This window comes from Parus major, chromosome 10, assembly GCF_001522545.3.
Source record: "Parus major isolate Abel chromosome 10, Parus_major1.1, whole genome shotgun sequence".
Lineage (NCBI taxonomy): Eukaryota > Metazoa > Chordata > Aves > Passeriformes > Paridae > Parus > Parus major.
The window spans coordinates 2,597,234-2,622,533 of NC_031779.1; the positions used below are offsets into that span (position 1 = coordinate 2,597,234).

Here is a 25,300-nt window from a genome sequence, read left to right on the forward strand (position 1 = left end):
CAGCAAGGCAGAAGTGAAAAGAAGAATTTTTTTTACAGCCAGGCACTGCTGTATTTATGTGTTTTTCAGAAGCCACTGTTAGAGGAACACTTGCCATTTATCTTTCAGCAGTGAGAGTCCAGCCCACACAAACCCTGTGCCAATTCAAGGCACTGCAGTCTCCCCATTCCTCCTCTCTCCCCACAAGTCCATCATGTTCCCTGAATGCAGAAACCTGCAACCCCACCACAGGCTCTTGGTTCCCCTCCAAGCATTAAGTCCTGGCCTCTCCTTTTCAGTTATCAATGTTAAATGCAAAAAAGAGCCCCGAGAGTCTCTGCTGAACACCACTTCCTATGAATCTATAAAAATTTATGTGAGATACATCTATTTATCTAATCTATCTATCTTCCTCTACCTATGAAGGCAGAGGAAATTAATACAGACAATCAGGTAAGACTGTTAATTTCAACGTTGAAATTGTATAACAGCTAACTAACTTCTGAGAGTTTTTAAGTATCATTGATCCTTTCCCTATCAAATTCCTCTTAAAAAGGCTTTATTTCTATCAACTTTTAATGGCTTTTTTTGATAGTATTGTCTATATAGGCTTTTAAAAATACTGTATGTCACAAAATTGTAATATAAAACACACATAAATAGCACATTAAAAAGCAGAAATTACAAGACACAGTCAAACCCTAAAAGCCATAAATTCAGTGCAAAACCTCATTAATTGTGCAACCAACTTTAAACATATATTCTGGGTATATAAATTAATTATTTTAGAGTCAGAAAATGGTCTGATAATGCTTGCAAGATTGGTAAATTTCATCCATGAGCATATAAGGACTTGAAAGCTGAAAAAAGACTTAGTATCTCCATGGTATCCAGAACTGTGTCTGGATATAACTTCCCAAACTGTAGGAAGAAAAAGAACTAGCTTTGCTACCCTGGAAACAGAACAGTGGAATATAACTGACTGTTACTTGTCTGCCTTTACAAGACCAATTGCTAAAATGTTAAGGCCTTCAATGACACGGGTAGCTTTGTTTCCACCTGAGAAGTAAATCTGCTGGGAAAGGACCAAGAACAAGCTCACCAAAAAAAGGAGAGAACCCCAGGAATGAGAGGCAATTCTAGGAAAAGCATGGGATTAGAGAGGAGAAAGAGAGGAAGAGGAGTATTGAGAAGATATCCTTCTGTATGAAGAGGGGACAAAGCATTTGATTTGATTAGTGAGACAGAAAAAAAGGCCCTTAAAATGAAGGGCTGGATCCCAGCCGTGCTAAAATAAACTTTATGAATAAATTGGGCAGAAAATCCTGGATTTCTAGAATTCTAGAAACTATGCATGTCTTTAATTTCTTAACTTACTTTTCCTTTGCTCTTCACTGGAAAATGCCACCCTCTTTGGATGTGTCCAAAACATCCAAGAATTATCACCGCCTGCATTTTCCTCACAGTTTGTGAAGTTCTGCAACATGAGCCACAGTCTTTTACTTCATTGGGAGCATTCCTTCTTCACACTAGATAAAAGTCCAGGTTGTAAAATGCTGGATGTTCTCCTCATCTCCTTCACCTGCTCTCCCTGCGTGTCTCTCAGCCCTCCTGCCCTCACGGCTCCCCGGCGCCCTGAGGGCACAGACTTCCCCCCTCCCTCAAACCACCCCTCAGACGGCGAGCGGGCGCGTTTTTAATTCCCTCAGGAGCTGAAGGTTTCCTGAAGATGTTACCAGCTTTATGGCGCAGCTTTTTGGGGAAGGATGTGAATGTTCAGAGTTCTTTGGTAATTGGTTTAAGACTGTTAATGTAGTCTGAAAATTATCGCTTCAGGTGATGAACGACAAGCAGAGGCTGTGTTTGTTATACTCTGCTACCTGGGTTCTGAGGCAGCACCGGCGTCCCCCTCACGATAAGGCGCCATCGGGGCTGCCCAGGGGCGGTGCCTCCTGCGGGCGGGATCGCACTGAGGGGGAGCGGTTCGCCATCTTAGGTGCCTCCGCCCCCTCGCGCCACGTGACACGAGCGGCCGCCATCTTAGGCTGCCCGCGCGGCCGGGCGGTCACGTGCGGCGGCGCTGAGGGGACGGGGGTCGGGCCGGGGCTCTGCGGCGCCATGGGGCAGTGCGGCATTACCTCCTCCAAGACCGTCCTCGTTTTCCTCAACCTCATCTTCTGGGTGAGTCTGGACGCGCCTCGCGAGGGACGGCGGCTCCGGGGTTCTAGGTCGGAGCCTGGCCCTGAGAGCGCTGCGGGCCTCGCTCAGGAGGCGGGAGCCCGGCTCCCCCCCTCACCTCCCCGCACGGGTTCACTTCATATTTAAACTCTTTATGTTTAACGGGCGTTCTGAGCCTCTTCGCGGGGTGTGGGGGTTCAGTTCCGGGCACAGTCCCTTCCCTCGCAGTCCTTCCCCCGAGTTCCAGGGTGGGGAAAGCTGAACCTGGCATTGAATGCTTAACGAGCATTAGGGATCTTGGAGTACGGGCTCTTGTGTAAGCGAATACGGCTACTCTCTCTTGCGTTACTGAGTTTCTCAGGTCTCTGGTGGTTTAATTTCTGTAGCCAGTTTAATTTTTGTAGCGCTCTTCTGGCCATCTCGGGTTTGGCCGTCCGCTGTGGGACATCCCAAACGCTTTGCTGGGACTATGGGGCACCGTTTTCTTCCTGTTGCTTGTAGCACAGGATCAGGACATGTATCTTTATATATTTATGCTTTACGTATTCCACTAGCCACGGTAGCATTGTCGTATTTATGCATCGCTGAAACGTTCCCCAGCTACAGTGACAGTAAGACAAAAGCTTACAGTAGGTTGCTCTAAATTGCATTTTTCAGTATGGACCTACAGGCTTTAGCTTGGCATTGTGTTTGCTGTAATGGCTTGTGAGAAAAGTGTAACTCTTAAATAAATTAAATCAAATTAAAGACCCGTCTGTAGATTTTTAAGAATTCCCTTTGTGCATCGAGGTGCTGCATTTTTGCTGCTCTAATCCCACCTCCAGGAGCAGAATATCTGTTGTCCCAATTGTTCAGAGATTGAATTTTTGAGAAAGTAATAGTGGGTTACAAACTGTTGGAACATAAAAGCGTAGCTATATCTACCTGCTTCTTTTACTATTGAAAATAATATAAAATCTTACTAGCGTTACAGGATGACTGTTCTTGTCTGAATTTTTACAAACGAGTGCTCCTTAAGGGTGCCTGGAAATGAATCATGGTCAAGGGAAAATGCATATCTGTGCTTTCTTACTGGCATTTCCCTTTATAGCCCTTCTGGGAGAGGAGCAGTGAAGGTGAGGCATATTTGGCCTTAAGTGGTGCAGATCAGAAGTCTGTAATTCTGGCTGAGGTGCACAGGCTCCATTCTCTAAAATAAAAAAGTAGTGACATCAATCTCTTACTGCAGCCTTAAGGTTGGAACCTGCTTTGTTGGGTGTGGCTTTTTGTTGCATGCATAATTGCAAGTGGCATTTTAAAAGCTCTTTAACGGCTCCTGCGTCATACTTAAAAGTTTTTGACTGAACACAGTTTTTGTGGGTTGCCTTCTTGATGGCACCTTGAAGTAGATTTTTCTGTAGTTGCTGATATAAATGAGTCTCTGTTTGGAGTAAATGAGCAGAAGTTCTGTGTGCAGTTTCTCCCTCACTCCAGAAGCTTAGTGATAGGTAATGTTCGTCATCTGCTGCATTTAGTAGTTTAATTGGATGTTGGAGTTGGCAATTACTCATCTCATACAGTGGTGGAGTCAAAGTTATTTTGTGTACTGCTGAACTTCGTGCTTCACAACTTTTGATCACTCTTGAGACAAAATGGGCTTAATTTAAAGTGGACAGATTGTAGTTAGGTAAGAGGTACTTCATGTCAAACTAAAATGTCATCAATCTTGTATTCTGTAACCACCTCCAGCCTAAGAAGTCAGTTTGTGCTGATAGCTTTTTGGCAGATAAGTGACTGGGTTGCTTGTTTTGGAGCAACCTTGCAGCTCATCAGCTGCATGTAGAACGAGGCAGGCTTTCTGAAAGTGAGTTACAGAAATCGCTGGTTTTCCTTTCTTTCACAAGCTAGAGTCAATAGCTCATTTGTTGACTGAGCTGTGTATGTTAACATTTGGTGCTCATCTAGTTGGCAGTGTAAGTGCTTTTGTGCTGGTGTAGAAATCTTCTGCTTGACATCCTTATGTAGTTCCAGTGTTGATAATTAGATCATTTGGATTTCTCCAGACTTGACAATAGACAAATGCCTATAATTGGTCAAGTAACTGTGAAATCTCCTTTAATTGCTTTTGTAAATTTACTCTCTTTAAGGTTTCATATAGCAGGCTTCTGTGTTGCCATTATCTTCATGGTCAGCTGTAAGAATAGTAGTTGTGACTACACAGTGGATTAAAACTTCCCCCCTTGCTCTGTGGAATCTCTTACTTGTGGGAGGATGTGAATGTTCAGAGAGATTTTATATCTGTCTTATGACTAAGATGTTCAGAAAATAATCAGTGCTGTAAAGAAATAGCGGCGATGTGCTTGTTACACTTTGGAGTCTTGGTCCTAACAAAATTCTTTCAAGTCTGGAAGAGGCAGATCAGACCTTGCTGACAGGTGACAGCCACATTTCAATTCTACAAGTTCATCTCATTTTGAAGAGTCTTGTGCTATTTATTACATCTTAGTTGACACTACAAGAAGTTATTTATTGTCTTGTGAAAACTTTTTAACTGTGTAAAATTCTTACATTAACTGTACTTTCCTGCATGTTTGTACTAATACAGGATTTTTGTTTTTTAAAGAAAATAGGCTGTGGAAGCTGTTTAAAAGCAGGGCAGGTGCTAATTTATCATGTAGAATGCTGAATGGATGTTACTTACCTTTCCACATTTTTGGTGTGGTATTTTGACAGTTCAGCTGAGTTGTATTTGCAGAGGTGTTCAACGTTGAGTGCATCTTCTATAGTTGCCCATATTGCCTTTAAAAGACAGTTCTGTAAGAAAACAGTATCATGACTGGTAGTTCTAAAGAGTAGCAGAATGTAAATTTTGTGTGGAACATGTGCTTGAGTTTTGGATAATTTGTCAAAGGGTGCTGAAGGTCAAAAATACTTTACCAAGAAAGGCATTGATATGAAATATCAGCATCTTAAAGTATTAGCAAGTATTAAAACTTGCCCTCCTTAGACTAGGGAATACTGATCTGATCACTATGTTTCTTAGTGTCTCATTGCTATGAGTTAATTTTTGAGTAGACAGGATAAATAACAAAGGAAAGCCAATCCTTCCATTGACCTTTACCTTGAGTTTGCACAAGATTTATTTGGTCAGCTGGTGACTTCATTTAGGGGATGCTGAGTCCTTTAAGGAAGGGTATTGCATAGGAAGTAATTGTGATGTGAAAGACAATACAACTTAGAAATAATGTAGTGTTACTTCTAGTACATATATCTTCATAATAGCAAGATTTTTTTTTGTTACCTTGAAAAAATGTTGATAATGACTAATTGAAAAAAAAGGGGGGGGGGGAACTATAATAATAAACACTAAGGAAATTTTTTCAGTCTTACTTAAGTTCACAGGATAGAATAATAAAATATTCAGAGTTCCATGTGGTCTTGCTTCAGAAAAGGCAATCTATTTTATATTCCCAAAGAATTTATGTGCTTTTGACAGCCTCCTCTGCTGAAATAGTGCCTGATGTCCTGTGCTTGCTGAGGTTTTTATCTTTCACCCCCGTGTCCTCTTTGAGAAGAGGAATGAACTCTGCTTCTACAATACTTTCAGCTCAATAGTTGCAAACTATTTAAGTTGCTTCTGTAGTATTTAGCTGGCTCAAAATCATTACTTTGACAGGTCATTTGATTAAGCTGTTATAAAACATTCTTGCTATGATTGTTTAGAGAAATCTCAAGTCTCTACTTCTGTAGAGCACAAATACTTTCTACAAAGCTGTGCTCCCTGCACAACTTGGGAATGCTCACCACAGTGCAGTGACCTGAGTATGGGAAATGGAGGATTTTCTTAGAGGAGCTGCAACAGTCAATGTCTATGTAATGTGTTTGGGGATTTCTGGTAGAAAAAAACAAAGAAAATGAAGCAATGGGAAAAATCATTCAAATTATTAGTAGAAAGGGAGATTAGAGCTCACTTTCTCTTTCACATAGCAATAAGCCTAGCAATTTCTCTAGTTTCTGAGCTTGAGAATACTTACTGCTCTAGACTTCAAAACAAACTTCTTGAGAGTTCTTTGGTGATCAAAGACTAGTTGATGGATGATCCCAAAGGTAACTTTGTAGAGATTACTTCACCAAAGCCCTTTTGTCTTGACAGACACTTGCTTCTGGATGTAAAAATGGAATGTTTTCTGCTTCTTCTACAATGGTAGTGTGAAGCAAGTGTATTCTTCAGGATTGTGTAATGGTTTTAAATACTATGCATTAAAAAGATTAGTTCTTTTAATAAAGAAAATAGGATTTAAAACTCTCAAGTGTTATTTTCTTACAATATTTGAATATGAATTTTCACATAGCAAACGTGGCCAGGTCCTGAATTTTAGTAATAAATAGTTCAGTTTGCTTTTAAGCAACACAATAGTGTCATTCATGTTTCTTTACAGGATGAGTTTCAGGTCTTTGCCTGGGATTTTTCAGGATTTTTGGCATCTGGTCTTGAGCTTAAAAAATCTTAATGCCTAACACAGCCAAGTTGCAAAGCTAAATTTGATACCTTTGAATAGTACAAGGAATTTATAATATCACTTTACCTGGTGAACTTTGAGGCACAGGGTGATCATCATTGTTCTCCTACAGAGCAAGGAATCTGGGAACGGTAGAGCACCAGCTCAAGTTACAGCCTTGGTGACTAAATAGATGTAAAAGAATGGCTGTATTGTTAACTTGGTTTCTAAAGAGATAGAAGACTGCAGATGCACTACATCTTGCAATTAGTGGCACTTCAAATATGTAGTGCTGAATGCAAAAGCAGCCTAGCTCAGCCTTTTGCTTTCACCTAAAAAGCCTTTGAATTTGAGGTGTTCAGGCATGGTGTTGGAGAGTTGAATTGGCTAGTACAGACAGAGCAGTCTGGCTTGCATGAATTTTACAGGGCTTGCTTGTTTTATAAGCCTTTAAGATAGTTTTAGCTGTATTACAGAGCTGAATGGAATTGCTGTCTTTCTTCTCCCAAAAGATTTTGTAAGACAGTTATAGCTCAGTGTTCAAGTTAACTTATTACTGATGACAACAAAGAGAACAGTGTCAGGAAGCCATTGGGTTCTAAGCTGGTTATGCATCAATTTCAGGAAGCAGAGAAAATATCAAGTATGGGTGTGGGTTTGTTTGGGAGGGGAGTGGGGAGAGAGATACACAGCAGTGAAGTGCTGAAAAGGTTATAAAATAAATAAACCCCAGAGAGATCCTATCCTGTTGGGCCTTTGAGGTTAAGGAAATAAATTTTGAAGAACAGAAATCTAAGAGGAAAACTTGAAAGTTTTTGTCATCCCCTTCTTTTTATGATAGTAATCAGGCTATGAGTACTCTAGTGTGTTGGAAAGAACCAAAAATGTCAGAAATACCCTAAAGTCAAATAATAGAACCCCACTTCCGGTGATCTTCTAAGAAGCCCAAAAATTTGGAGGCAGACCACAATGCCAGTCTTCCTACTTGTGGGTAGGAAATGTTCAGGAGTTGATATGCATGGATAAAAGTAACTGTAGACTCAAAAAATCTGTCCTGGAGTAGACGTGTGTTTTGTTTTTAAAAAAATGTTAGAAAGGCAGTGAGAACAAAGATAAACTCACATTTAACGTGAGGAGGGTAATAGACATGTTGGGAAAACGGTCCTAGGACTGGATTCAGACAGAAAAGCTGAGGGTCTGTTAGTATAAAAGGTTTTTTTCTTACTTTTTCCTTTGGTTCTTTTAATCAAAGATGTAGATGATCTGTCAGAATCATGGGTGTAGTTAACAATACCATGCTTGAAAGATATTTCCACAGCAGAATGAATAATTGGTTTTAGAGTGGTGTATGCATTGCTGTCAACATTTACCAGTCAGCAGTGCCAAAGTTGGCAGCAGTAGGAAGTTTTAAGTAAGTGTCCTTACAAAAAATACAAAATACTCCTCTTGCCTAACTGAATATCAGGTGTGTTTTCTCTGAAGATACAGTACTTTGCTGCTACCTTCGTTTTCTTGTGCAGAGAGTATGTGTTTTTCTTAAAACAGTGAATAAAACATAAATTCTAAAGGGACAAGTACTATTCTTTGGCTGAGTTAATTGAAATGATACCACAAAGGAAATTAAGAACTTCTGCTGTGTGTTCTATTAGGGTCCCAAAGTGAAGAAAATTCTATTGCAAGGTGAAGAGTAAAAGTATGAACCTGCAAGTGTTGATCATATCTCCTTGGCAGTAACATTATAAGGGTAATGTAAGGAAGCATTTGCTCATAAATGAAGATGCATGTCCATGGTTGATAAATAAATGATCAATGGAACAAGTTTAAATCTCTTACACCCATCATAGGTAGCCACAATTTTGGTTTTCAGACTGCAGCAGTGTGTTACTAAAAACGTGAAAACCGGTCTTGGTGTGTGTTTGCAGCCTCCTTGGAAAACAAACAAGCAAACTAAATCCCTGAAAGTGTTTTAAGGTGCAGCTAGACATTAATACAGCCATGTACATCTCAGGGCTTGTGAGAGGTGAAAGCTGACTTTATGAAATGACCACGAGCTTAAGAGGCTGTGTTACAGCAGTCCAAAGACTACTCAAAAAACCTCAATTTTTAACTGAGCTTTCCTAGATTGTCTTGAGTGATGTTTATCATTGTCATTGGATCTTTCCATTTTCTCTCCAGTTCTTTGCATAATTGTTGAGCTTTTAATAGCTCCATAGAAGTTTCAGCCAAAGTAATAAAATCAATATTTTTCTGGACTGTGAGAGGTCTGTGTGTATTTGAAACTTGCTTCTGTTGAAAAGAATGTTGAATTGCTCAAGCCTTTTGCAACAAACTTGAATTCATTGATTGTATTCATTGACTACTTTTATATCAGTGTTTTTAAAGGTTAATTCATCCTAAAATAAATGTATGCTGCTTCAGGTTCAGAACTGTGACTTAGATGCAGACAACTAAAAGGATGTGTGAATGCTGTCACATCCCTAGAACAGGCATGTGACCTGGCAGAGATTCAGGAAATGCTGCCATATCTATTCAGAGCATTGAGCAGATTAACTTGGAGAATTCTTCCTTCAAGGCCTGTTTATAAAAAACATGTTTGAACTGTGTGTAGTTCATATATTTGGCTTCCATTTAATGATAGGAAATACATGATTGTAAAAACAGTAGCTCTATATTCAATTGTATTTGACTTGAGCAAGTTTGGACTTTGCTTTGCTGATTTTCTGTTTACTGTGCAGGATGCTGAACACTGAGATCTAGATTATTTTATGTTTTGGTTTTTTTAATTTATCCTTGTGTCTGTATAGACTCTGTTCCTTAGATGATTCCTGTTTTGAGATAGATGGTTTAAGCACATGGTACTGTTTTGGGTGGGTTGTTTGGTTTTGGGAGGAGGAGAGTTGGTTTGGTTTGTCTTTTGTTTTTTTTTTTTTTTACTTTAAAAAGCTCATGTATTCAACTTTGCACTTGGTTGCAACAGGTAATAAATGTGCGTTTAGCTGGTGCAGCCCTGGTCAACATAGACTTCACACTTGGTATGGTTAAAACTGTCTTGTCTGTTGCAGTGTTTGTTATTTGTATCAGTGGATGACTCTGCTGTGTGTTGAGACCTGTTGGAACTGCTGAGCTGTGAAGAGGGAGGGACCTCAGGCCAGTGCAGTCCCATTGACTGAATACCTCAGAGCAGTCAGCAAAGGAACTGTACTGACAGTCTTCTGGCTTAGTTTCACCCAAAGTGACTCCTCTTACACACTCCTTTGACTATTCAGTGATGCAAGCCAGAAGGTAGTAAGAGAAAATCATCAAAAGATGAGCTAAAAGGGTGGCTTCAAAAGCACTTTACTCATCCCAGCTAAAACTCTTTAGAGACCTCCCCCTTCCTGGTTTAGAGCCGGCTGAAATAAACACTCAGTGTCCCATGGTTGTGATGTGGAAGGAAAAGGGAGGGCATCTCAGTCTTGTTTACATGTAAGATAACCAGGTAGTGTTGCTGTTTTCATTGTTCTGTGATAGACTAAATACTGTATCTGTTCAAAAACTCTGTTCAGCTGTGATAAATGGGGAAGGAGTTTCAATCTTCATGGCTTTTAGTCCTTGTGCAGGCTCCAGCAGGTACCTCTGCTCTAAGGACCTTCCCTACCCCCCCTGCAAATTACTTGTTGAAGAGGTAGCAGCAGTAATTCTGAAGAGTGTGGTCACTTCATCACAGTGGCAGTGTCTGTTTTAGAAACAGCAATGTTCTTCAACATTGTTCAGAAGCAAAACTTTTGACCCAGTGCTGTCATGGATGATTAGTCATTCTTGTACCATGTCTGGAAGGGATTTAATGAAGTCTTCAAACCAGGCAGCTTTTAATCTGTCTAAAGGCTGCAAATGCAGTGTTTCTTAAGATGCATGTGCTTTGTGATGCAGAGAAAGATAACACCTGTAGACAGATTTAAATTTTTTTTTCAGGCTAAACTCCTTTTACTTCAAATATATTCTTCAAATGTATGTGCTTATGCAGTTTATGATCCAGATTTTTCTTAAACGAGGAGGAAGCCAATTAAATTACAACAAAAGAAGGACAAAGGAATTCACAAATGGTTCTGATTTCAGCTCTGATATATATTCTGTGCCTGATGCCAACTACAGCTGTGGTTTTTCATCTGCCACCTTGTAACATACCATACTTCTAACAAGCATTTTAGTTCTTAGAAATAGGAGATTACATCACTGGCCTGCCATTCACACGCTTCATTGCTAGGCAACAGTTAATGTAATTCTATTGTTCAGTGACACTACTTTGAATCTTTGCTTTGTGTACAGAAAGTGTGTGTCTGCATTTTGCCTTGTTGTACCTAATATGTCAGGGTTCCTACAGATGGGTTTGCATTTCAACATCTGTGCAAGAGGGCGATTTTGCCATAGCTTGTTCACTCTTGTCTGGAAAAGATGTCTTACTCTGTGTTACTGAATTTTGTTTTACCTCCCCTTATATGTACATAGCACCTTTTCTTGGATGAATATGAAGCCTCCTGGATGCCTTTAAGATTCCTGCACAGTACACAATTACCTTTGCTGCAGAAAGAGAGAGGTGGAGATGTCAGATGTGTTGCTCAAATCTATGTAGATGATACTTTTGATCTGGCTTTAGTATCTTTTTCTTTAACATAGTGTTTCTCTTAACAAAGTGCTGCAGGGACTATTCCATACATAAAGTAATATGCTGGTAGTGGTTGTGAATTACTGTTTTATAAAAAGGAGTTGCATCTAGTATGTAGTGGCAAACAGGGCTGAAATCCTAGATACCTTTTGTCTTGTGGCTTGTCTTGTTGTGTGCCACACTGAACAGGCTTCCCAGGAGGACTTGAGACAAAGCCTCGAGCAAACTGGTCTGAATTCATTGTTGACCCTGCTTTGTGCTGGCAGCTGGGCTAAATTATGTCCTCCTAGACTGAATTATTGATTGAGTCTCTGATTGTACACTAGCACCAACCAGCCTTGCAGTATTCCAGCTGCTGGAAGCAGCTGTATGTGTGTCTGCCTTCCTCTTCACAGTGCAGGGAGGAGGTAGTTGTAATGCCAGTGAGTGGGAGCATTGGCTGGAGGCAGCCTGCAGTGTTTTCCCTTAGACTGGAGCTGCAGTGTGTCACGTTGCAGTTGAGTGAGCTCTTGTGGTCCGGAGTATGAATTGGTTTGTAGTAGGAACACTACCCTTCATAGCAAAATTAAATTCCCCAGGTCATAGCTTTGTCATTGCATCTTCTGAGTGCATTGTTTTAGCTTGGCCTTGTATTGGCACATTGGAAAAGCCTGTCATGAAACTCAGATTATATTGTCCCCATTGTAAATTGATATTTTGTTCTGAAGCAGGTGTGGGGACAGTTAGGAAAGACACTGGTAAAGCACAGATAAGGCCCTGGTGTTTAAAAATAAATGTGTGTTAGTTGGCTCCTCAAGCAACAGTTGTCTCTCTTTCAGTAGCTCTGCTCAGTTTATAGATAATGAAGGTATTGATGCGTTTGGATTGTTGTAAGGGAGGCAAGGTCATGGCAGATGGATGTAAGAGCTTTGTCTTACTGTTTAAATCTATCTAGTTGCAGATTCATTTTACAGGGCTTCTTTTGCAGTAACTTTGACAATTTGTTTAAAAAGGATCATTTCATACAACAGTCCCAAGAACATCAATTTTGCAAGCTTAATGGTACATTTCTGTATTTGGTTCTGGTTTGGTACATAGGTATTTAGTTCTGCCTTTTAATAGTTGGTGGTTTGTATTTGCTTCTACCTGCTTTCTGGTTGGAATTAGATTTTTCCAGTCCTGTGAACCCTTCAGAAATGCTGTTGTTTCTAGCAGTTCATCATTCTCTATGTAGAGGTTTAGATTTGCCAATTTCAGTTTCCCAGCCAACCACCAAATAGTGTGATGGGTTTAGCACTGGTTAAAATCACTAGTGCACTTACTTATTTTTTGCTGTGAGATATGGATTAGCAGAAGGGCAAAACAGGCTTAAAACTTAAAAGGTATAAAGAAACTATTTAACAGGACCACAAGGATAAGAAGCATCAGAATAAAACCTCCAAAACACCTTTCCTCCCCCTGCCCAACTTTTTTTCCTTTCCCGACTGACAATGTAGTGACAAAACCTGGAATCAGTAAATCAGTAATAAATCAGTCAGTACCAACTATATAATTATATAATATATATAATAAGTAGTCTTTCAGTAGTTCTTGTAGGGAGAGGAGTTGTCTCTTGTCATGCCATGAAGACTTCTCCATAAGAAATAGTTTTCTCATGGCTTTTCATTTCCATGAATAGCAGCTGTCTGGGAAAAGTTCTGCATCGTGAAATTCCTACCATTTTCACAGCCCTCCTGGAGGTGTGTCCATGGGCCACGAACTCATGGGGTATTATTTTAAGGATGAGCTGTTCAAAGGCAAAGGTTCTTTTCATCTGTCTCTGTGATCATCTCTGGGAACAGAGGTTTTCTTCTTCTCTCTCAGGGGGCAAAGGGTCTTCATCACTCTAATCTCTCTGTTCAGGCTTTTAATGGGATCACAGCTACTTCAGCATCTGCTTGGCTTTATCAGTGGATGCCTTTGCTCACATCTACAGTTTCATCTCCCCATACTCTCATGAATTAAAGAGGATATTTTAGTGTATCATTGTGCATCTCTACAGCACTACCAAAAGAATTTTTCAGCCTAACACTAAGGCATCTCCTCATTCACCTTCCGTCTAGGGCTGGACTATTTACTGACCTCGGTGTTTTCACTTTGTCTTCTATGTGTCCCTACTTTGTCCTTTTCTCTCGAGGGGAGGATCATGGTCTGCAGGTCTCATCTGTTCACTGAAAGGGTTAAATCTTGCCAGGCCTGTGGGATGGCCGTAGACAGTGGCCGCAGCAGTCCTGATGATTGATTTCAGGCCGCGTTGTGCCCCTCCCTCTGTCCGGGCCAGGGGAAGGGCTTAGTATTGGCAAGATGTTGGCAGCCGTGGTCTGGGCCAGGGCCTCCCAACCTCCTGTCCCATGCCCGGGAGCCACTGGGGTCTGGCCCAGCCTCCCCCTGGCCACAGGGGAGCGGGGCTGGCACCACCAAAGCTCTGTTAATTTTCTAGGCCAAAACCAAAGAGAGAGTTCTCAGGCTTGTGGTTTTTAAAATGTGGATCTCACAGGGGTGGGTCTAATTTCTAAATCACACAAAATGTTGTCAGTTCTTAGAACTAGCCAGCTATTGGCCTTTCCCAGGCACAGTGGAAGCTCTCAGCAGCTTCTCTCAAAGAAGTCACTTCTGTTGGTGTTTTCTTACTTCTTCCCCATATGTCAATCAATGTGAATCCACCACACCCTAGCAGAGGTTGAAGTTTATAATGTGTACATCTATTTTATTCTGACTGTAGGTCACAGATATTAAATAGCAGAATTTCTGAGGAACACTGCTTTATAGTGTTTGATAAAATAGTTACCTTGCTGAAGGAAGGGCTTGGTGTTCCAAGGGACTTACCTTGTTTTCATGCTTATTGTAGGCAGCCGCGGGCATCCTGTGCTACGTGGGAGCCTATGTGTTCATCACATATGATGACTATGATCACTTCTTCGAAGATGTCTATACACTAATTCCAGCTGTTATCATCATAGCTGTGGGAACACTGCTTTTTATTATTGGACTTATTGGGTGCTGTGCTACCATTCGAGAGAGTCGCTGTGGACTGGCTACGGTAAGTGCAGAGCTCCTACAGAGTCTTGGTCTGGTGTATATTTGGCTGCCTTCTCTCTAAATAAACTTCTGAAATATTACTTAAAGTTTTTTCTTTATGGCCTTAAAAGTTTTCTGCTTAATTTTGTTAGGAACATCTTGTTTCAATTTTCTGTTCTGAATAAAGGTGTTAAATTAAACAGTTCTAGCAGCAGAAGGCATCTCAGTTTTACCTTTTTTAGAACTGTGGTAATCTCATTAAAAAATGTAAAACCATATGATTAAGTCATAACAGTTTTTAAATCTCACTTCTATCTTGTGTTAGAGATATTGGAGAGAGAGAAAAGTGATTCAGGAGCCTTCTTGCTTTAAGTGTCTTGCATCAAGGTTAACTGAGGGGTGCCATAATGCCTGATTATTTTCTTCTTGGCTTACTTGAGCATTTGGTTTGCAGTGTTGTATGCCCTGTGGTTTCCAAGTATTTGAACTGTAATTTTGGCTTGAAAACTGCCTGGGTAGGGAAGAAGAGTGGCTGGTATCTAAACTGTCCCTGCAGGGGGGTTTGGGGCTTCTTTTGTTGAATGCTGTGTAGACTTCTTTAAAAGTGCTCTTAAATACAACAAGACAGATGCATAGCTTCTGTCTTTTCCAGTTGTTACACAGCTTAATCTGAAGAAACATTCCCTTAGTTCATGTACCACTCCAAGCTGCTGCCTGGGTAGCCTCTTTGATGAGACATTCCTATTTATCTAACAAAGATTGAAAGAAACACTTGATTAAAGACCTGCAGTATGGTATTTTCAATGCTAATGATAGCTGGACTTGCCTGACTGGGCAGCTTCTTACTACTTGGTGAATCTGTGAACACTAAAGTGTCTTGAATGAATTCTGGGCTCATTTGGTCAATTTAAGTGCCTGCATTAGATTAACTGTTAGATCAAAACCTTGCCGTAAAAGTAACTTTAAACAAAAAAATACACATGGAGACTTTATTAGGCAAACAAAACTATTTGCACAAACACTCTTGATTGTATTTTGCAGTTTGTGATCATCTTGCTCTTAGTTTTTATCACCGAAGTTGTGGTCGTGGTTCTTGGATACATTTACAGAGCAAAGGTAAGAACTTCAGTTTCAGTAAATGTTTTGTTGTGAACACTGACTATAATACAGAAGTATGATCTTTACTATGTTTGATTCTGTGGAACTGTTAATAGGTATTTAAGGAATAAAATCAAACATCTGAGTGGATTAATTTGTGATACCACTACCTTAAAATGTAGAACATCAATTCAGAGAGCTATCTTGTAGGTAAAAAATTACCTGGAACATATTGTTAATAGTTAAACATGAGAAGGGAGTCTCAGTAATTGGTGGTACTTTTACATTTTCCAGATAGTCTTCTAATTTATTTATGCTTTGACTTTGTGAATGTTTGAGGCTACACAATGTTTGAACATAGGACATGGTTTTTGATACACAATACTTAAATGTTGTCAGGTGTTTTGGTATGCAAACTAACACTGCATTAGAAAATTAAATAGATTGAGTGTGTTAATGTATACTTTCTAGCTTTACACAGGTTGTTGACAGGGATTATAGCTAAACAAATTACAACTATTTCCACTGTTTTTTTAATGGAATTAAGAAACAGGACCAGAAAATGAAATTAGCTATTTCTACCAGCATAATATATGGCAGAAATATGCTACATGGTATTAGAGATGCCGCAGTGTAGCTTGAAGAAATTTCTAACTTGTACAGTTTACTGGCTTTTTATATGTCTAGATCTAAATTCTGACCAAAAAAAAAGACAACCAGAGAAGGTATTTTAGCTGTGATGTGGAGCATGTTTGCAGTGTAGGATACTCAGGGCTATCTTACCAGCAAGCTGAACTACAGTACAGTATTTATCTTTCTTGGGCCTTTTGTGTCCTGTGAACAACACAGGTCTCACTGGTTCAGCATTTTCTCCTTCTTGCTTTCTCCTGCTATTGTGGAACAAATGGGACAGCTTGGAAGTAAAAGTGGTGTTTTTGTTTGGGTGCCAGGGGAGGCTGCTTTGAGTAAGCAGCTGACAACACGACCTTGAAGTGTTTGTGTTATAGACCTGGTGCATAACACTTAGAATAGCTGCTTCAACAGAAGTGCTCTGCTGGCCATGCTTGAACTCCAAATATGTTTTTCTCATGCTTTGCATTTGATTTCTGCTATCTTGGCAGTGAACTGAGATGATCATAGGGGATTCTGAAGTTTGTAGTGGAAGTAGATGTTAGAAGCCACTGAGGAAAGCACTAAAATTCCAGGGTAGTAGAAGTGGGTTCTTACATGTTGATCTGAATGGTTTCCTTTCAGTACTTGCAGAGGTGTGCTTTTATATGTGCAGGAATTACCATGGATCTGATCTGGACTAAGCAGTAGTCATTTTACTCTTTTCCATGTTCCCATCTTGAACTGCTCTTTTTCAGTGAGCAGTATTCACAGCAGATACAAGCAGATGCATGAATCTTCCTTGCCCAGCTGTGTGTTCCTGTTGCTTTGCTTTTTTTTTATTTTTTCATGAAGTTTTTCATGAAGCAGTAGGTAATGTAGGGCCAGAGCTTGGGAGAAGAGGGAGAGTCATCTGGATTTGGTGGCAGCATGATCTTGTGTTAAGCTGTTTATAGAGGTCAGTAGTTGAAAACTGACTGTAAAATCTTTGGGAAGGACAGACAGGTTTTGTTAGGAAAGATGGTAATTTTCTAGTACCCTGCAGTGTCTAGTGTCTGAAACTTGTTCCAAGTGCATCAGAAATAAAAAGAAATAAATTGATTAGCGGTGAGCTGGGTGGGGAAGTCTGCTTAGCCTTTTGATTATTTTTGCCAGGATAAATAAGTCAGCTTTGTGCTTTGTTAATTTTGATCTGTTGTTTCTGACATGGTATGTATAAATCTGTGGGAGTCTTGTTTTGGTTTTTTAAAAGGCACCTGAATCGTGTTAGAAGTACTTTGTGTTCACCATACAAACTTCCAAACAAAATGAAAGATTGAAGTCATAGCAGTTGTTGGTACCAAGTAACATTGAGCACAATGTTACTTCCTCTAGGAAGTGGCACTATGCTCTCTTGAGATAACATTATTGATCTTAGAATCACTTAATTTTCCAGTATGCCTCTGTAAACCTGTGTGTTGATCCAGTTCAGACTGTTTCAGAACCATGTGAAACATGCCCAGGCCATGCTGAGATGGACTAAGCTGTTGCAGAACCTTCCAGCATTGGTCCATAGTTCTAAAAGGAAAGCTTTTTTGGACGTGCTAGTAGGCATTAAACAAGCTTGGTTGTGTGAGGACCTGCCGGCTTTTTTCCTCTGGGTAGAGGGGTTCACTCTTCATTTTTAATTAAACCTGCCAATTAAGTAGAGCTAGTGATTTCTCTTTGGATCTTACGAAATTTGCATGGTTTTCAGGCATAATGTTGCCCTGATTGAACCACAAGCCAAATAATAAGTAAGCACTGAAATAATTTTTTTTAACTGTATATGACAAATTGAACTGCTGTTTTGAGTTGGAGTTGTAAATCAAATTAGTTAAATCATCAAACAATTGAATTTAAACTGGTCTGAGACAAGTTGCCTGTGCAAGTTAAATTGAATTTCATGCATACCTATCTTGAAATAGGCAGCATTCTTGAGGAGGGGGTGGTGATGGAATTCAGCTTGTGCTATTGCTGCAGAAAATTCTTCCATTAAAGTATTTAAAGGAATGATGTGTTGACAAGACCTTCCTACTGTAGCTTGCAAATCTGTAGAGTATGCATGCTTAGTGCTCAGTCTTAAGATTACATTCCTTACACATAATTCCTGTTGAATGTGATAGAAAAACATCAAATCAGAGTTAATCTTAAAATTGCACAAATGTTTTTCTGCACTACACTATTATTTAAGTAATAGTTTACAGTAAAATGTATTAAGTGTATTATTTAAGTAATAGTTTACAGTAAAATGTAATACTTAAAAGGTTCTAGTAAGATTTCCTCCAGACCAGACATCATAGAATGACTTTTGAGAGAACAAGTGATGGTTCTTGAGTGGCATCATTTCTAACATGTACTTGACAGAGTCTTCATTCATTTGCAGTAGTTCTAAGACCTATTGCAGTAAATGTTGCTATACACAATGTACTACCCCTGGTGTTCCTCAGGAAGTCCTGGGAGACTGGGGCTGAACAGAGAGCTTGGTCACTGTAGGGTGAGCCAGAAGGCATCTTTGAGAATTTATTTACCTTTGCTGAAGCCAGAAGAGTAGGTGGTATGATTTAGTACCTTTTGATCCCAATATCCTTGTAGTCCCAAGGGGAATGAGTTAGCCCAGATGGTTATGCTGGTTTTGGAATGGAACCTTGAAGTAGGAAGGTGAGTGCATGCTCTTATGGAGAGCCCTTTACTTCATGAAAATGTCTGCCACAGTGTCACAGGAAAAGCATGTTTGTTTTCTGAGAGACAGTGCAAAGCTACTTTGCCTAAAATCTGGAAGGTGGCTGCCTGGATTTTCATTCTTCCTTAGCTGCAAGCTCGCAACATCTTTGCAAAAGTCAGGTTTAAACTTTAGGAAGCTGTTATCACTGAATTATGCTGATTTCAGATGATGGGGAGTTACCTTGGTTTCCTGAAATGCTGCAGCTGGAAGCAAAATAATGTTTCCTAACCTGTGCTACTTCTGCTGGTGAGCTAATGCAGATGCTTTCCTACCCCTTCCTAGGTGGAGGATGAAGTTGATCACAGCATTCAGAAAGTATACAATGGATACAATGGGACAAATCCTGATGCAGCCAGCCGTGCTATTGACTATGTACAGAGGCAGGTGAGACAGCGAGACACGTGCCAGATTTATACTCATTTCTGTCCTTAAAATACAGATGCTGTTGCTCTGCTGCTTGTGTAGATGGCCTTCCTCCGTTCTGACAAATCTAGGAAATTGCTGAATGGACAATAAATAGCTTAACTTGGTTAAAATTTATATTATTACATTGCTGATGGGGAGATAAATTTTTATTTAATTAGCTATCAATCTATGCTTCTATTGAAACATGCGGTACTTAAGTATTTTTCTGCAGTGGAACATACTATACTTGTCCTCTTGGTATTGTAGTTAGAACTGAATTTTTTACATGTCTGATTTTCCAGCTACGCTGCTGTGGGATCCATAACTATTCAGACTGGGAGAATACTGTCTGGTTCAAACAAACTAAAAACAACAGTGTGCCCCTCAGCTGTTGCAAAGCAGCCCTCAGCAATTGCACTGGCAGTTTGACCCGCCCCATGGACCTTTATTCGGAGGTAAGGCAGCCACAGCATGAACTGACACAGCCACATGCTTTCACTGGCAATTCATTTTCTCTGGGGAAAATCAACTCTTGGATGTATTTGCTTTAACAGAAAGTAGATGTGGTTAATCATCTCTTTTTATCTGTCATTAATTTTCATCTAATTAATTTTTTTAGTATTAGCATTATCTTTCTGCCCTGTGTGATGCTTTGGGGGTTTTTTGGTGTGTCCAAATCCAGTTGCCAGATTGATGCATAAGAAGCCTACTTGTTTCAGGGGTGTGAGGCTCTGGTTGTAAAGAAGCTTCAGGAGATCATGATGTATGTCATCTGGGCAGCACTAGCATTTGCTGCTATTCAGGTAAGAGAATGTTCTTTATCTATTAACTTCTTTCAAATTAGATCCAAACTGCAGTACAGATTACAGGTATGCACATACAGATATTGCACTTTAACACAAAACTTCCCACTGCTATGTGGATGTACAGTCTGTTAGAGCTGAACAGTCAGTGTTACCTGCAGTAATCCACTGTGATGTAAATGGTAAATTATTTTGTGAAAACTTAATTATCTAGGTATTAAGTATCATAAATGTCCTCTGATGGCATTTAACACTTGAAGAGTTTGTGTAGTATTTAATCTTCAACTTTTAAACAGCTCATTCTTCATGCTGTTTTAGAGGTACATCAGCTTAACTGTTCTTCATGGTCTACAAATAATGTCAGGACCACCTGGGAGATGCACCCAAGGTTTTTGATAGTGTACTCTGTATACTGTAGCTGAGTTACCCTGGTCATAAAAAGGTAACTGAAGAAATAAACTAATGTGTATATTTGTATTTATTAAATTTTAAGGAAGGAAAAAAATGACTAGCACTGTCTCCCAAACATATTTGTAAAATTGAAATTGAGTACTCATCAGCTGGCAGACTTGGTGCATTGACATTATTTTCAGACTGTGCCTATGCTATGGTCTCTGAGTACATATGCTGGAGAATTAAAAACTAATTTCAGAGTTACTTTAGTGTTCTTAATAGCATTTGAATTAAAAAAAAAAACCTGTCAAGTCCAACAATTTAAGCACTTTGGTTTTCAAAAGCAGCTTTTGAGCCAGATTGTAAGTTTGAAGGTAAATAATATTTTGCAAACAGTCTTGTGAAAATAGAGTTCCCTTTATATTTCAATGCTACAAGGAAATATTCATAGTATTGTGTACAGTTGTGCTGAACTGTTCAGACCCAGACTACTTCAGCTATAGAATTTCAAATTTCATGAGATCTGTGTTCAGTCTCCTGAAGGGAAGATATCGTTTTAATTATCTTTCTTAACACTTTGTTAAAGTGATACTTGGTCTGTTTAAACAATGAAAAGTATTTGTGTACTGAAAATTAATGTCTTTATCATAACCATAGTTAATGTGACAAATTTTTATGTCAAAAAAAGGTATATCTTATGAAACTGACTGAGGTGAATCCCAAGAGGAGGCATTATTCTTAGTTTTGGAGTTGATGAACAGGTCTGTTCCAAAAGGCAGCACAGGTATAATCCTTTCTGGCCCTGGCCCAGAGTTTCTGACACATGCTTGCAATGGCAGTGTGGCTGCTTGCACCCTTCTGTGCAAACTTTCCTGTTACATATCTCCTGAAATTTGAGACCTAAGTTCTGACATCTTTGACTTCGCCATACAGAATTCAAATATGTATTTGACCCAATTCTCAGCAAAATGGTCTGTGGGCTAAATGAAAGGGAGATAGAATGTGAACCTTAGCACATGCCTGTAACTTCGGTCATATCCTGTAGATCTAGAGGAATAATTGTTTTTCTTACCAGTTGGTGAATTTTGCTACCTTCCCTATGCTGGCTGCACAGTCCCCTCTTAACAGATTATTTTTCTTATGCAATGAGGCTGTTCAAAGTTCATTACCTCTGACAGCCTATAGTCAACAAATTTAACCTTCAATAACTGCTTTAAAATTAAAAGACTGAGAAGAGTATTTTTGCAAGGCTTGGAATTTATTAACAACTTAGTCTGTTCTGCATAGAAGTAATTTTTGGTATGTTCATGTTTCTGTTACCATGGGGATCTTCCAGTGTGCAATAATTCTCTGGTCCCAGCCACAGTGACAGCACAGAACTATTAATAGATAGGAGGCAAACTGAAGGGGGAAAAGACACATTTTTTGTGGTTGTTGATCATTTACAAAGGGCACGTGTATATACAGCCAGTGAATTTTTATACAAAAGCAGTTTGGGGCAACATTGAATGTAGTTATTGCTAGCAGGCAAATTAAAACCAAAATTAATAAAAAATTAAACAAATCTGAATGTAGGAGATGTTTAAACTTTCCTGAAAGCTGGTGAAGAGGAGGATTCATGGATCCTTTCTCAACACAGATGTCTGAAATAGCTGTTCACAATATTAAACAGCAACCCAAGAGAAACAGACTCAAATGCCTTAAAATGTTTAGAGGTGCTAGTGTATTTTTAATGACATAATAAATAATGCCTGTAGAGAACACTGAGTTATGTGAGTCACTTCTGTGTTTATAGTGAATTCTAGGAATATGCTCAGAGACCTCCTAAAGGATAAAAATGGTTTAAATAGTAACTCAGAAGTTAATTGCATGAGATTTTGCTATAGTATCTGAATGTTTGAGATTTCACACAACCCTGTATAAATTAAATATCTCGAGGGAGTCATTGAACAGAGTTGTCCTTGTGCAAATAACTGTAAATGTCCTGGATCTACTTTTATTCATTTTATTTACATGGCTAGAATGAATTCTAGCAAAAGACTAAAAGAGGTGTTGCTCTGCATCACACTTTTCATTTTATCTCCCGGCTTTGAACAGCAGAGAAGAGTTTTTTGTACTTGCAGGCTGTGAGTCTTCTTGAGAGTTCAGTAGCCACTACCACAAACTCTCCATTTTACAAGTCTGACTGAAGTGGGTTTAATTGTAGATATTCCCTCCTCACTTAGGAGGGCTGTGTCCATGGTGAGTCATTATCTCATGTAGCTTGTTTCCTCTTGCTCTGACATGAATTTATCTGTCTGAGCACCCTGGTGTGGATCATGTCCCTGCTTATTGCAGGAGGGTTTGACTGGATGGCCTTTAAGGTCTGTCCCAAACCATTCCACGATTCTATGGGAACATATTTAGGAGTCAGTCTGTGAGCTGTAACCACCAGAGTGAAGAAAGGTGCTGTTTTTAATGACAGCTGAAGTGCCATACTACATTACTCTCCTTATGTTGTTTTAACCTAAGCTGGTTTCTGTTATAGATCCTAAGCAGACAGTGCACCACAGACAAAGAAGAGTATTGATCTTTACAGTTCATTCCTTCCAGGAAATAAAAAGCTCATACTAGCATTTCATCATGCCTCTTCCTAATCACTGTGTATTTAGATTTAGGATTTTTAAATGTTCTGTTTTCAGTCTTTTAGCAGACTGGAATACTACAATGTGTGTACCATCATTTAATTTTAAAACATGTTACCCATCTGATGTTTGCATTTGCCTGTAAGAAAGTCAGTAACTCTCCTTTTGTCCCAGTACTATTTTCACTGGGCTTTTGCTGTATCAGAGAGGAAGATGTACACTTGATTGCTTGCTCACCCATTTCATTCTTGTTTGCTTTCTGTCTGAGGGGTGTTTTTGTGGTGTATTTTTGGAGTGGGTTCTTTTTTAAGAAATTAAGTTAGCTTCACAGTGGTGCTTTATAATCCAGAGATAGGACAGGAGCCTCCCGAAGTATTTGTATCTGTGAATAAACGTCTGTGCATACAACCAAATCAATACAGTCATACTTCACTAGAAGCTATTGCCAGTTACTGTAGACCACAGAACACAACACTATACCTGCTATGTTTTAAGTCTCATTCTACCTTCAGTAAACATGCAACTTCTTTAAAATATCATGCCCTGTATCCGTGATTATTTGTGTGGTTTAAGTCTTGCAGGTGGACACAGGGTGATCATAGCTGAAATCCTGGCAAGCATGCCAGCACAGTTGTGGTACTGTGAATTTTAACGTGTCTAAAAATGAATTTTATGCCTTAGATTTAAGCTTTCTAATAGGATATGTTCACAGAGAGAGTTTTATGAAATCTCTTTCAAAAGCCCGTTCTCATCATAGCAGTTAAGCCGATGCATTTGAATTACACTTGGATTTTCCATTCCAGATTCTGTACCTTTCATTAAAAAACATTAGGAGTTTCTTCCATCTGAATCTGAATTATTGAGGCAGAATACAAGTGGCTGACCAAAATCAAGTTTAGTTTTAGATGTCCAGGAATAATCTCGTAAGAAAATGAGGCTGAAGTTTGTGGCCCTGGAAGTTTGCAGCAGGAACCAAGGCTCTTTCAGGAGCAGTTGTTTGTTGCCATTTATGTTAATTACACTGTTGAAGCATGCTGACAGTCTGTGCTGAGGTTGAGTGTCTCGAAATACCTTCCTTGTACTCAAGCTTGTTCTCTTTTTTTTTCTCCCTAGCTTCTGGGCATGTTGTGTGCCTGTATAGTTCTATGTAGGAGGAGTCGAGATCCTGCCTACGAGCTTCTCATTGCTGGTGGAACCTATGCCTAGAAGAGAATTCAAACACACAATTCAATCTTCCCCCACTTCTGTGGAAGGTGAATGGGCCAGGTTTACTTCCATAGCTTTCTTGCCCCAAGCTTAGTCCAAGCACACCTTTCAGACCTGAGGGCAGCCGCACTGTGCACTGGTGACGGGCAAAACAACAGCTTTACACAAACCCATATAATTACCTGTGACTTTCACTGTTTTAGCCAGCTATTCATGTATCTAAATGTTTTAGTATGCTAGTAAACTTTCTAATTTCAGAACCATTTGCAAGTTAAGTGTAATTTGGTTGATATGAAAGTCAAAGGATGTGTGCCTACTTTGGTAGATTACCTCTAAGCATTAACTGGCTGATTCTTGCATATAAACAGAGGATGTCTTAAACCTTTACTACATGGAACTTTTCTGGCCAAAGTTGTACAAAGGAAGCCAGCTGTATTTAATTTGAGAAGAAAAATGTTTTACTCTTGCCCCTCACCAGTGTCACTTTTAAAAAAAGAAAAAAACATTTAAGTCCACTAAACTTTATATATAAAGAAATTGAAAAAAAGAAACAAACAATACATTTTAGGATTATGTGACTGCAGTTTTGACCTTCAGAGATCCAGTCTTTCAAACATTAGTGGTTTAAAATGCAAGCTGGCTTTTCAGGAGTATAATGTATGCACTACTGTTCTATAATGAAATATTTCATTTTTCTATGAAGAGCGTTTTATGTGTTGAGTGAACTGTTAGACTGTAGACCTTCAATTGGTTTGGAAACAATGTAGCCATGTAGAGTAGCAAAGTAGTATGTGAAAGTGATCTCAACTGTAAATAGTAAACCTGATTAAATAAATCTCTGTATATCCTCCCTATAAACATGTCTTGTTTTCTGTTTAAGATTCCAGTGTATTTGGTCCAGTGGAGTCTGGGTGTGCTGTACACACAAACTCTGTGAAAACAACAGTTTTGGATGGCTTCACTTCAATAGATCTGTATTTATGGTTTGCTGAAAACCTGATTGTGTTGTATTTGTTCTTATTATTTGAAACAATAGCAGTGAAACACAGAACAACAAACTTGGCTGAACTTGATGGAAACTTAGTATCTTGTGCATACTATTAAGG

The 25,300-nt window shown here is 39.3% G+C and overlaps 1 protein-coding gene across 1 annotated transcript; it reads left to right on the top strand.

The window, feature by feature from the left end:
- Window positions 1-2,022: 2,022 nt before the first annotated feature.
- TSPAN3 (tetraspanin 3) lies at window positions 2,023-25,054 on the top strand. The gene is made up of 7 exons (XM_015638916.3): window positions 2,023-2,160; window positions 14,144-14,335; window positions 15,355-15,429; window positions 19,046-19,147; window positions 19,471-19,623; window positions 19,888-19,971; window positions 24,102-25,054. Exons 1-7 carry the CDS (start codon window positions 2,098-2,100, stop codon window positions 24,192-24,194), a joined length of 762 nt encoding a protein of 253 aa, XP_015494402.1. The 5' UTR covers window positions 2,023-2,097; the 3' UTR covers window positions 24,195-25,054.
- The last annotated feature ends 246 nt before the right edge of the window (window positions 25,055-25,300 follow it).